Here is a 13,624-nt window from a genome sequence, read left to right as displayed (position 1 = left end):
GAGTACAAAGTACCAAATAAGTCCACAATGTATGAACAGCTGATTTACCATTCAAGTTCTAAGCATAGTTCTAAAACTGACCAACTCAACAGGAAACTTGACCAAGTCAACTCAACCCGACCAGATTTTGAGCTGAGTCTCCAATAAACCTGTTCAGGAGAATGACTCAGTCCACACTTGACAAGACTCATCAAGTCAGCTTAACAATTCGGCCAACTCGATCCAACTCGGTGTGATTCACTGAGTCAGCACTCGACAAGACTCGTCAAGTTGGCTTGATAACTCAGCTAACTTGATACTTTTTCAAGTAATAAAAAGATATAATGCAGCCCTCAAGAATTCAACCGGCATCACTGTCAATGCATTAAAAGTGCAACCCTGTTATGAGTGTTCCACAAGCAATAACTGTGCCTTTTTTTCTTTTTATTGCATATAAATTTATATATGTAAACAAGTTTAAATATTTATTCAGACCGCCAATGTTCCTAAATAGATATTATAATATCGTGTTGAGTCAACTTAAAAATCGTTTGAGTTGACCCGACCCAACAAGAGACCCAACAAGAGAACGAGTCGAGTCGAGTTTTCAGGTTTTTGAACTATGGTTGTAAGTATCAATATCCTTGGCACATCTGTTTTCCTCTTCTCACCTAGACTGGTTTTTTTTTTTTTTAAATAACACAATAATAATCAAAGCTATGAAATGAAAAACATTTTATACATGAGTTCCCTTGTTGGAAAATGTAGTTACATGCATCAATTCTCTTTTCAACATCAACCAAAACTAGAATCATTCAGGTTCATTTCTACCCTAATCCAAAATATAATTACATGGATTCTTCCCAACACTAAAAAGTTGTGCTTGAGTGCACCAATTACAAGAACCAATCAATCTAATTTGGTCCAAATTATCATGAATTATGGTATTTGGTGCAACCAAACGCAGCCTGTGCTAGAATGTAATTTCTTAGTCTTTCTACAAATTACAAATGAAATAACAAAGTTTTCCACAGCCATCCGAAAATAGACAACTACAATGACAGTGGCGGTGGTGGCAATGACATTAGGTTTTCCAATGATCCCTCAGATAACTCATTCTAATATAAAGACCTGGACTCCACAGTCCTTCAGATTTTCTAGTTCTCATCATACATCTGCAAAACAAATTACGGGCCTGTTTGGATCAGATTACATCATAGCAAATACTGGAAATTTCATTATTGGTTTTAACTTTTACCTTAAGCATGTTTGGCAAAAATAAGGAAATGAAAATTCAAACCTGTGGAATTTCCCTGACATAATGTCAGCGTAATCAAAGATATCCCACGGGAAATACATCCTCACTACAGACGCAGCTTTGCTGGTACCCTGAAGAAGCGAGTTGGGTGGTACCCTGACTGTAGGGCCCACTTTAATGAATCATCTTGACATGAGCCCCACACGGCTCATTACCTCTTCCTCCCAATGCATGATTAGTCAAATCAGTAGAAAATCCTATAATTTCCATCTTTACCCAAACACATGCATTAATTGGTCAAAACACACTGACAACCACTGTCAGTGTAATGGGAAAGTCATGATTGCTTATTTGCAATGCGTTACCAAGGTAAGTGGCAATCCAAACAGGGCAATCCAAACAGGCCCTAAAGGACTTGGAACTGTTGGGGAAGTTGAGAATATTCCTAATCCTACTTGTGGAGGGAGGGAGGGAAGGAGGGAGAACAATGTTTTAAAACCTGAACCAGATCAGTTTTGACTAGAACTGGAAACCTGAACCAGACCAGTTTTGACTGGAACCGACCACTAAAACAGGCCGCTGTCACCCTAAAAACCGGAAAACAGGTTCTTGTCGACCTTGAACCCACAGCTTCCAACCAACAGACCAAACGCTAACCACTAGGCTAACGGCCAATTAGCTGTTACTTCTTTGTTGTTTTATTATTTTAAATGAGGTAGACTTACAGGCCAAAATGGGCCAAGCAGGTATGACCAGTTGAACCTGCAAATGGCCCAGAAAAACGGCAGACTTTCAGTCCGTGTTTTCAAAACAAATAGGAGCGTTGAAAAATTAGGGGAGGTGAGGGAGGACCGTTTCGGTCCAGGTTTTCAAAACAAAAAGGAGAGCATTGAAAAATTATCGGAGGGAGGAAAATAAATAGGAGAGCATTGAATTTCAAAACAAATTAGGGGAGGGAAGGAGGGAGAGCATTGAAAACTTAGGAATCAAACCCAATAGATAGTTTGCCAGTTTTTAAAGAAAAGAGAAAAATACCGTACAAAGGCAAATGTAGGAAATATGGAAACATCAATACAAGAAAAGCTTCATGGGGAAATAAGAAATGCAAATGAGGAATGCTACTTGCAGACACGCACCTGCAGCTGCCAACCCAGACTCCCCACAAGTGCCACCATGGGAGCGTGTGCAATAAGGGCTGCACACTGCCACTATTGTGCAATGATCCCAGCAAGCTGGTCCACTCATAGGCAAGCCCACAAACAAAGGCAAAAGAGGGCAGTTAAAACAAGACAGTAAATGCTCCAAATTGTTTTTCCAACTCGCAAACTAAAAAGCGGCCCACTTGATGAACAGCCAAGGTCCAGCACAAATCTGGGGGGCCATCTGGATTTGGTTATTGCAAAAGCATGCCTGCAGGCAGCATTCCTAAGTACAAATGATTCAGAATCTTACGTAAGACGCACTGTGCTCAAAATTCTTCTCAGGCTAGGAGTCATGCATCAAGAGATGTTGACTAGCTTTGCACATTGGTCTTCTAGTCCTCCACTCATAGTCCCAATCCAGGAATGCATTGTGCTCAAAAATTTTCTCGGGCTTGGAATCTTGCATCAAGAGATGTTGACTAGCTTTGCACATTGGGTCTTCTGGTCTACCTCCAGTTGTAGACCTAATCCAGATATTTCAGGGGTATTAACGGACCTTGAAGCTCCATTTAAGCTACTCGTCACTCATTGTCGATATTTCCCTTGAGTAAATTTCCCACTTCCCATATGCTCCATTCTCTCAAGAATGGATTGTCCGTGTCAACAAGGCATTGTTGCATTAGCAACAGAATCCCGTTCTGCTGTCTAATTTCATCTTGCATTCGCTTCCTTCTGAAAGTGCAATTCCCAACAACGGCAACTATATCTCTATGGTAGCCTATGTAAGGGCAGTCCTTTCCTTGATTCTCTTCCTGTTTCCTGGATTTTCTAATGATTCCCAGGGGCTCCAGCTCATGAAGCAAATGTAACAACAAAGTAGGCCTGAACGTAACAGTAAATCGACAATAAGCATTAAACCTTCTGTTTGGGAGCCTCCCATAGCAAGCATTGATGATGACTCATTTGGATCCTCATTGGGCACATAGATCTCTCAAATTGTTAAGAAAGAATCCAAGGACATTGATTGTAGGAGAGCCCGTTGGCAGAGCTGACTGGCCTCTGGAGATAGAATCAACAACTGTAGAAGCATTCTAGAGAATTTCAAGAATCAAGAGTGCAATATCATTGGAAATGTTAATCCCGTCTATTTGCTGATTTATGGTCTCCAAAAGCAAATTCAGAAGAAATGCTTGTTCCACTGTAAATGAGGCATCCAGACACTTGAGGTTGTTGCTATTTTTGGTTGGGCTTCACTCCAAAAACAAATGACGAAAGTGCGATTCTTTGAAGCAAATTCTTGTTGCAAGAGATGGCGCAACCAATCTTCTCAAAACCCAACTAGTAAAACCAAATTAGAAAAGAAATAAGAAACCACTCATAGATATAAGCCAAATAAAGGATGTGATGAAAAAAGATTCCAGCAAATAATTCCCATTGGTCAAATGCCCAATAAAAGAATAGAACAAACAGCAAGTCTCTAAAGAAAGAGGACTCTTCTTTAAACACATGCAATGGGATTTTATCCCCAAGGGATCTGAATATCCAAGGTCTTTCAAACTGATTAGCTAGATTGGGAGTCCGTATAAGATCATGGAAAGGTTATTGCCACCAGATTTTGTAAAGTTATGGGGAAGTGTCATTTCTAAGATGGAAGGGGCTTTCATCAATTGAAGACAGCTCTTGCATTGGTAGCCCATGAATATATTGATTTTACGTGTGGGTGGTTTTTTTGTGTGTACCGTTGTTTTAAATAGCTTCACTATGTAGGACGTAGCTCACGCTACGTAGCATAACTTAGCCTTAACGCTACATAGTTCATGAAATAACTTATGTAACGTGTAGCCTACACTACATGCTAATTTGCATATGCTACATAACCTACGGCACATGCTATGTAGCTTACACCACATTATTTTTCGAAATCAATTAATATTTTCAATGATTGTTCCAATTTTCAAATTTTAATAAAAATTAGTTAATCTTTTCAATGATTTTAGTAAAATAATATAATAAACAGTAATAAAAAATCGAAGCTCCCAATCCATGATTTTTCATGCAAAACATGAAAAATCATAGATTTGTAACAATTTGACACTGATTTAACATGATTTACAAAAAAAAAAAAAAAAAGAAAAGAAAAAAAAAAAGAAGAAAAGGAAAAAAAAAGATCGAAAACCGAGAATGCTCATCAGATCGAACATTTAGTATATATCCCCTACTAGTGTGTTTCGTATCACATAGGTGGGATACAAGATATATCATAGATACTTAAAACATTGACTGAAGGTGGCTGATAAGTGGACCGAAAGTTGAAGTCCTGAAACCACTAAAGAGACCATTCACCACGCCTTGCTGAAGCACCAAACTGAGGGCTTCTCTCACCACAACGAAAAGGTACAGAGATAAAGGATTCTATTGCCGAAGACCCCTAGTGGCATGAAAAAACCCTTCGAAGATCCACTAACTAGAATAGAAAAACACGTTGAATGCACACAGGCCGTCATCCACCTCTACTTCTCGCCACAACCCAGTCTTTAAAGCATATAATTGAGAAACTGACAATCTATGTGGTCATAGGCCTTTTCGATGTCCACCTTACAAACAATCCCTCTTCTTTTCTCCTTAAACCTAGTATCAATACATTCACGTGCAATGAGTGCACTGTCCAAAATCTGTCTACCCGCAATGAAAGTGCTCTGATTATCGAAGATGATCTTTTGGCAAAACCACCTTAAATTTGGAAGTAAGAATCTTGGCCAGTATTTTGAATGGACCTCCTATTAAGTTGATAGGTATGAAATCTTTGAGTTTTTCCGCTCCCTTGATTTTGGGAATCAAAGTGATAAAAGTGGTGTTGAGCTCAAGAGAAAGGCGACTCCGCTCGAAGAATTCGCTATGAAATCCATGACGTAGCTTTAGAAATAAAAAAAAAAAAAAAAAATCCATGATGTCTTTTTTCACCACATGACAAAACTTCTAGAAGAAAAGAATGGGAAACCCATCCAGACCAGGGGCCTTATCCCAGCACATGGACTTCACCACCGCTAATACCTCTTCTGATATCGGGGCTTCCAAAGATGAAGAATTTGTACTGGGCAATTGCTGAATTTTTGAAAGTTCCAGCCACAGTCTCCCCCATTGCTCTCCAGAAAGGAGATGTTTGTAAAACTAAACTATGGATTCACAAATTTCCCTTTGCTTCAAAGTCTTTACACAATCAACAATAACGTTGGATATTCTTTTAGATCGGGCCCAGGCACTGGTAAAGCTATGGAAAAAAAAAAACGGTTGTTCTTGTCCCCCTCTTTAAGCCACACTACTCTCGATCTCTAAACGCCATTTAATCTCCTCTTCCTTATACCCAGATGCTAGAGATAAGGACAAGGCAGCCCTTTTATCTGTCTTCAAGAGATAAGCCATCTGTCGCTTCCATCATATCTAAATTATGAATCTCTTCCACTGTTCTATCAAACTCCACCTCTCGAGCACCAAGCATCTTCATTTCCCACACATCGATTTTTTATTTTAGCAATTTCAATTTATTGTGGAGTCTAAAGCCAGCATACCCTTCCACCAAGGAGTTCCACTAGACCTCCACCAGCTGAGAGAAACCATCTACCTCTAACCAAGACGCCTCAAATCTGAAAGGTCTCGGACCCCAATTCTCTTAAGTAACCTCCAAAAGACTATAGGGCAATGGTCCAAAATGGTCCTCGGCAATCCTCGTTGAGAAACCCGGAGAAATTTCTCCAACCAATCCATTAATACATAGAATTTGTCCAGATGAGAAAGGCTAGCACTAACTTGGCCATTAGACCAAGTAATTTTGGCTCCTTCCAGAGGCAGGTCTACCAAATCATGCCTAGCCACCTAGTCCGCAAAATTCATCATACTTCTACAAACCTGACCCCCTTTGGAGGAGCTGGCACTATCTGTGTGTCATTGTAATCCTTCATCTTCTCAGCACATAGGGGAGTCACCACCAATGCCTCCTCCAAAAGCTCTTCAGATCTGACTCTGCCCAGCTCCAATTGTCCCGCAATTGGAACTGCCTCATCCGGCAACTCCCTGGTCATAGCCATGATTGGGTCTATGATAGCTACTACTCTTTGATAATCAAAAGATGATCTCTCCTTGGGTCCTGGCACTACCTGTGGACTTGGGGAATTCTTAGGGGAAGCCACTACAGAATCACTCAGACCGTCCTCTCCTTCTAGGTTGCCAGCAGTGATAGCTTCAATACCTCAGCAACCCCTCTCAACTCTGCCTGTCTTCAGCAGTGATAGCTTCGATACCGCAGCAACCCTCTCAACTCTGCTTGTCTTCAGCAGTGATAGCTTCGATACCTTAGCAGCCCCTCTTAACTCCACCTATCTTCAGCAGTGATAGCTTTGATACCACAACAACCCCTCTCACACATAAACCTTTAAATTCTAAAGCATCCCTTAATAATTCTAGCTATGTGGACTTTTCAGCTTTAAATTCTCCACATCCCTCAATCCTTATCCACTATAATATTGCTTGGTCTTTTCCGGCTTCAGTGAGCGACCTCTTGTTAGCTTGGCATGGGGTGGATTTAAGGAAAGATAAGAAATCGATGTGGAAGATGGCCCTACTTGCTATGTGGTGGCTTTCTGGGAAGAACGAAATGCTAGATGCTTCAAGGCTGAAAGCAAGGCGGTGAATGGGGTATCCAAAGGGCTAGGCTGTTGTTAGTTGAATGGGCTTCCTTTTCTTCTAAGCCTTTGGGTTGAAATTTTGATTTTCTCAGGATATAATTAGGCACTATCTCGGCACCTTTTTGTTGTTTTCCTCTTTGTTTTTCTGAATAAAATTTTCCATTCTCTTTCAAAAAATTAAAAAAAATACAAAAAAAAATCTAGCTATGTGTTTAACCCCCTCCCTTGTTGTCAATCAAACTATGTCATCTACAAACAACATAACTGATGGGACCTCTTCTTATAAATGCCTCATTAATTTGTCCATAACCAATGCAAAAAGATACAGGCTCAACGCTAGCCCCTGGTGTAAGCCTAAAATAATGGGGAGCTCACTTTTCTCTCCTCTAATGGTCCTCACATTGGTACTAGTCATTCCTACATATCCTTAATCATGTCAAAGATGTCATAAGGGACTGTGAAGGAAATTGTTTATGGTTTTTCTTGATTTTATTAAAATTGTGGCAATGTGGAAAAGGAGCTAAGGGCTCTCTCTTGGATGATCTTTGGATATGTAAAACGCAAAACAAATCAGATGCAGAGGCTGAAAGGGACTTGGCAGTCATTTTCTCTGATTTGATGGATTTTCCTCCATGGAAACTCTAAACTCTAGTACCTCCGGGTTGAAGCTAAAGACACTATAACAGCCAAGTGGTGGGATATCCCACTCTTTACATGAATGTAATCAGCCAACTGATTGGGTTGCTATTCATGCTTGTGAATGATGTAGGACTTTATTTGGATTTCTTGTCATCATCCGGTACTGCAAAGAATTCAGAGAAGCCTTATATTTGGACAATGCAGGCTGCCCCAAATGAGAATCAGAAATGATTTGTTTTAATGATGTTATTTGTTCCTTAGGGTATGGTTGTTCTGTAACCGTAACGGCGGCCGTAACGGCTACCACCGTTACCTTTACAATACAAGGCATAACGGCTGTTACGGCCCCGTAACGGCCGTTACAGTCTCTCTTTTTTATTTTTTTATTTATTGAAAAAAAAAAAAAACCCCGAAAAACCTATATCTACCTCGTAATATTGATTAAAAAGTATGAAAAACTTGTATATGTTCCGTAATAGACCATTACGGGGCTATTATGGCCTTTATAGGGGATGTAACGTGTTGTTAATGGCAATTATAGGTCTTTTTTTCAATAACGGCTACGGCCGTTACAACCCCGTAATGCGTAACGGTTGTTACCGTTACCTTTACGTAATGGCCTTTATGGCCCCGTAACGGCACACCATGGGTTCCTCCATCACCACCCACCCGAGCACACACAATCACACACACAACCCCCTAAAAAAGAAGAAAGAAAGAAAGAAACAAGACAAAGCTTCAGGTATTGGATGTGTTGTATCTTCAATCCATGTGTGGCAGTCAAGGATTGGATTCAGCTGTGCTCAATTCACCAGGTATATCTAGCGATATCGTTGTGGGTGGAAGATGGAAATCTTTAAAAAAATGGACATGGTGATCAGGACATTCTCAGTGTCCATTCTCCTTAAAGAGATTCTTGCCTTCATGGTGATTTCCCATGGTTGAGAACTGTGGTCTAGAGGCCATGTTTACATAATTTAAGGGTAGAGTTTTGGGAGGACCTGTTCAGGGCCAGACATAGATGGAACCTTCCTAGGTGCATTTGTGGGAATTTCGGCATTATCTGGTTCTCACATGAAAACAGTGGTAGTAGTATCTCCCGTTATAAGTGAGAATTTTTCAAATTTATCAGGATGGTAATGAATTGATCAATTTTCCTTTGTGTGTGTGGTGGGTGTGCTACTGATTCACTTGGACAAACGATCGGGACATCCCACCTATTTCTAAATTGGATAAATTTTTAGTACCTGTGTAGCAGTATGGTATTCCAGGCCCTACATTTTGCCATTTTTACTCCCTCCCTCTCTCCTTCCCTCCCTCCACATTGGTATGATATCGAATTTCATTAAAATAATATGGTGAGGAATGTGACAACAACATATTCCACTGGTATACATTTTTATCTGAATGCATAGATGATGAAGATTGAAACAAGCACCATTGTTCGATACATAATGGTACTGCAATATGGGCATTTCTATTGTCTTACAAGAATTTGTTGTGATACATTCCCAATGTGCTATGATATATTATAGTTACTGCAATATGGGCATTTCTATTGTATTACAAGAATTTATTGTCATACATTCCCAATGTGATATGATATATTATATTAGGAGAACTTCCAACCTGACTCAGAAATCATCTGAGTCAACTCAAATTCTCCATTTTCTCTTGACCGCAATTTTCAGACTGGGACTTTAAAAGGGGACAATAAGAGCAAAGAAAGGAAGGTGTTTCAATGAATTACCTGCTGATGCCGAAGTGAGAATATCTGCAATGATCCTCAGCCCTCGATCTCCATGAATCTCTTCTGATCTTCAGATCCTGCCTTCACAGCATGTGCAAAGAACCATACACAGCAGATCCACAGCATCAGATATCCATACCCGCACAATCTCCTCAAACCCTTCTGGAAAGAAATGATCCCAAACAGCAGACCTGTGCATTTCTCCTGTTCATGCAACATGCTGCAGGAGCTCTAGACCAAACCAAGCCACATTGAGATCCAGAGGCTGAGATATGAAACCAGCTGCAAAAACAGCTATGCATGAGGTCTGGTTCAAGATCTCTCTGGCGCAGAAGTTCCTCAGGATTTTAAGAGCGAGAGAGGAGAGATGGAAGGAGGGATTTTATAGAGGTGATATGGGAGCAGCCTTTGAAGGTTCTAGAAGCTTCTAAAAGGGATTGGAGAGCTTCATATAGGGTTTTCAAGTTAGTGGGGAGGTTTGGAGGTATTGGCAGGAACTGACATGAGGCGGCTAGGATGAATTCTCTAGACCTTCAACTCCTTCGGCAGCAAGGTTTCCTTCCCATCCATTGAATACACAAATGCAACATCACCAATAATCTCCACAAGAACATGACCCGCATCGAAAATGGTGGAATCTCTTCCCATCCCTAATGTCAATCTCTCTCTCTGTCACCCCAGACACATACTTGGCAAAGGTATGACAATCTCCGCAAATGCGGAGATTCTTCATAATCTGGATGGGTGTGCCGGATGGCGTGTTCAAAAGACCATAAGCGATAGCAAGTTTCTCGCTGTGGTAGAGGAGTGCGTTCTCCTTCTGTTCCTCTTCCACATCATGAAGAACGAAGTTTGTGTCAGGAACATAACCCACTGCTTTTAGCCGTCCATACAACTCCTTCAACGTCAAGAATATCTCTTCAGTTTGCTCGTGGTTCTTATCCCCCGTTACAAAACAGTGCACCTTGTTTTTAATCTGTATCCAGCTAAAGCCGGGTTCTTTGGTAACACCCCGATCTTTCATCACCTTCCTCACTTCACCTACTTCATTCCACAACCCAAGGGACGCATAGATGTTCGATAGCAAGATGTAGGTACCAGAGTTCTGTGGCTCCAACGCAAACAGCTTTTCTGCGACTCTCCTACCCAGCTCAATGTTCTGATGGATTTTACAGGCGCCGAGCAAGGCTCCCCACACTACTGAATCTGGTTCGATAGGCATGTTCTCAATAAGCGCTTCGGCTTCATACAAGTGCCCAGCCCGCCCAAGAAGGTCAACCATGCAAGCATAATGAGCCTCCAATGGCATGAGCCCATAATCTCTGCTCATCGAATTAAAGTAATGCCACCCTTCATCAATGAGGCCGGCATGGCTACAAGCACACAAGAGCCCCACAAAGCTCACCTGATTGGGCAAGACGCCCTCGGCCTTCATTTGCTCAAAAATCTCCACAGCTTCCTTTCCGAACCCGTGATGTGCACAGCCATCTAGGACCGAATTCCACGTGACTACGTCACGCTCAGGCATCTCATTGAAGACCCAAATGGCATCGGCACACCCGCACTTGAAGTACATGGATATGAGAGCATTACCCACAAAAATATCTGCTTCAAGCCCAAGCTTAAAAATCAAGCAGTGGATCTGTTTGCCGAGCTTGGTAGCACCCAAGCTCGCACAAGCACTGAGAATGCTAGTCACTGTCGATGTGTTTGGCTTCGTCCCACTACACAACATGCCAGCAAAAACTTCCATGGCCTCAACACCATGGCCTGCCTGCACATAAGCAGATATCATGGCTGTCCAAGACACGACATCGCGATCGGGCATCTTCTCAAAAGTAGTACGAGCATCATCCAACATATGATTTTGGGACAGCCCTGCAATTAGAGAGTTCCACGATACGATGTCCTTCGTTCTCATTGTACTAAAAACCTGAGAAACATCTTCCACGTTCTTGCACCGAGCATACATTGTAATCAAACCATTTCCTACATATGAATTGAACTGAGAACCTGTTTTGGCAGCAAGCGCATGAATCTGCCTACCGATTTCAAGTGCTCCAATGTTAGCACAGGCGGATAGTGCACTCGTAAAACAGGAATGACTTGGCACCGATCCTGATCGATGGAGCTCAGAGAGCAGCTCCAAAGCTTCCTCACTCCTCCCATTCTGTGCACACCCAGAAATCATTGCAGCCAGAGAAATATCATTCCGTATTGGCATCCTCCGGAAGATCTCGTCTGCTTCTTCAATCATACCATTCTGGGCATACCCAGAAAGCATGGCATTCCAGGTGACTGTGTTTGGATGCGGAATCTGTTCGAATAGGAGGCGTGCTTCATGGATTCTCCCATGCTGAGCATAAGCTGTCATCATTGCCGTCCGAGATGCAACCGTCTGCTCAGGGACACGCTCGTACAACATGACAGCGTCATCCAACCTGCCACTCTGAGAGAAGGCAGTGATAATTGTGGTCCACGAATACTCATTCCGTTCAGGCATTGCCTCGAAGAATTGGATTGCCAAACCCAGTTCAGCATTCCTCGTATAACCATTTAAGATTGCAGTTCCCACAACCACATCTCTGTCAAAACCAGTCTTGATAGCCAGCGTGTGCAAGTTCACAATCAATCCAAGTTCGTTCAGATTCGTGACAGCTGAAAGCGTAGCAGCAAAGTTTGACTGGTCCGGCACCACACCAACACGGCGCATATTCCAGAAAAGTCTCCATGCTTCTGCATACTCACCAATCCGGACGTACCCAGAAATCATAACCGTCCAAGAAACTAAATCCCTCACGGGCATCTGATTAAAAAGAGTACGACCTTCCACCATCCGATGGCAGTGGCAGTAGCCTGTAATGATCGAATTCCATGATGCCACATTTCTTTCAGGCATTTCGTCGAACAACCGCCGAGCGGAATCAACATCACCGTTTTGGACATACCCGCTGATCATTGCATTCCAAGAAATGACATTCCGCTCCGGCATTTCGTCAAACAACCTGCGGGCTTCACCAATCCTCCCATTCCGAGCATACCCGGTAAGCACAGCCGTCCACGTCCTCACATTCTTCCCTTGAAACGCATCAAACAGCGCCCGAGCGTCATCGACCCGCCGGTTCTGTGAATACCCGGTGACCATCGAATTCCAAGTGACGGAATCCCGTTGGGGCATTTCTTCGAACACCTTGCGGGCGTCGTCGACTCGACCGAGTCGGGCGAGTTGCATGATCGTGGAGTTGCAGAGAAAGAGGTCCTTCTCGGGGTTTTGGAAGATGGGAAGGGCAGAAGTAGAAAATGTGCGGAAAAAGAAGGAAAGAGTTGAAGGTTTTCGACCGCATCTCAGCAAAACCATGGAAAAAAGTATCGATTTTTCGTATCGGATTTCGTTTTGGAGTTTTATGTCGTAACGGCGGAGACTAGATTGCAGCCTGAGATGGGGAAGAGAAGGAAGAGAAGGGATTGACGGGGGAGCTGCTTTGAGTATTTACGATAATGCCCTCGGAAGTAACTTCTTGTCGTGAATAACCTTCCGTTGTTTTGGAAGCGGGCAAACGAAGTTACCGTAGTTGTAGTTATGTGGGGCCACAGAGATGCCCGTCACAAATTCGGACGCGGATTAGCTAATGAAGTGATGTCACTACGTTCCGTGGGCCCCAACATGATGAATGTGTTATATCCACACCGTCCATACATTTGGAGAGATCATGAGAGATCATTTTAGGGCACGATACAAAGAATGAGACAGATCCAAAGATCAACAGGAACACACCACAGAAAACAGTGGAGATTGAATGCCTACCCTTAAAAACATCTCAAGGCCATGGAAGTTTTCGATCAAACTGATATTTGTGTTTTCACTTATTCCTTATTCCGTGTCTGTGTTAACTTATAAACAGGTAGGATCTCAAATAAATATCATGGTAGGCCATACGGAGGTTTCAATGGTGGCGGGCTTCATTGTCCCCACTGTTTTCTGTGGTGGGGTCACTTGAGCTTTGTATCTACTTCATTCTTTGGCTCATGCCTTAAAATGATCTCTCAAAATGGATGAACGGTCTGGCTACAACAAAGACATCATGGTGGAGCCCATAGAACGTGGTGACATCACTTCAGTAGCGCTCCTGTCGGGCTCAGTACAGGATTTACTGCGAAAGCCTTTCAAAGTACCTGA

General features: G+C 42.3%; 1 protein-coding gene and 1 long non-coding RNA gene across 2 annotated transcripts; both read right to left on the bottom strand.

Moving 5' to 3' along the window:
- Nucleotides 1-687: 687 nt before the first annotated feature.
- Nucleotides 688-9,742, bottom strand: LOC131234797 (uncharacterized). Its single transcript, XR_009165781.1, has 3 exons — nt 9,448-9,742; nt 2,690-3,717; nt 688-1,154 (listed from the first exon to the last, which is right to left on the bottom strand). It is a non-coding gene; the product is annotated as an uncharacterized LOC131234797 (long non-coding RNA).
- Nucleotides 9,743-9,749: 7 nt separating this feature from the next.
- Nucleotides 9,750-13,123, bottom strand: LOC131234796 (pentatricopeptide repeat-containing protein At4g02750-like). The gene has a single exon (XM_058231755.1). The coding sequence runs from the start codon at nt 12,803-12,805 to the stop codon at nt 10,037-10,039; it is 2,769 nt and encodes a 922-aa protein (XP_058087738.1). The 5' UTR covers nt 12,806-13,123; the 3' UTR covers nt 9,750-10,036.
- Nucleotides 13,124-13,624: the final 501 nt, after the last annotated feature.

Source organism: Magnolia sinica, chromosome 19 (genome assembly GCF_029962835.1).
Source record: "Magnolia sinica isolate HGM2019 chromosome 19, MsV1, whole genome shotgun sequence".
Classification (NCBI taxonomy): domain Eukaryota; kingdom Viridiplantae; phylum Streptophyta; class Magnoliopsida; order Magnoliales; family Magnoliaceae; genus Magnolia; species Magnolia sinica.
Note: the sequence above shows the minus strand (reverse complement) of the source record. Positions and strands in the feature narration are given on the sequence as shown.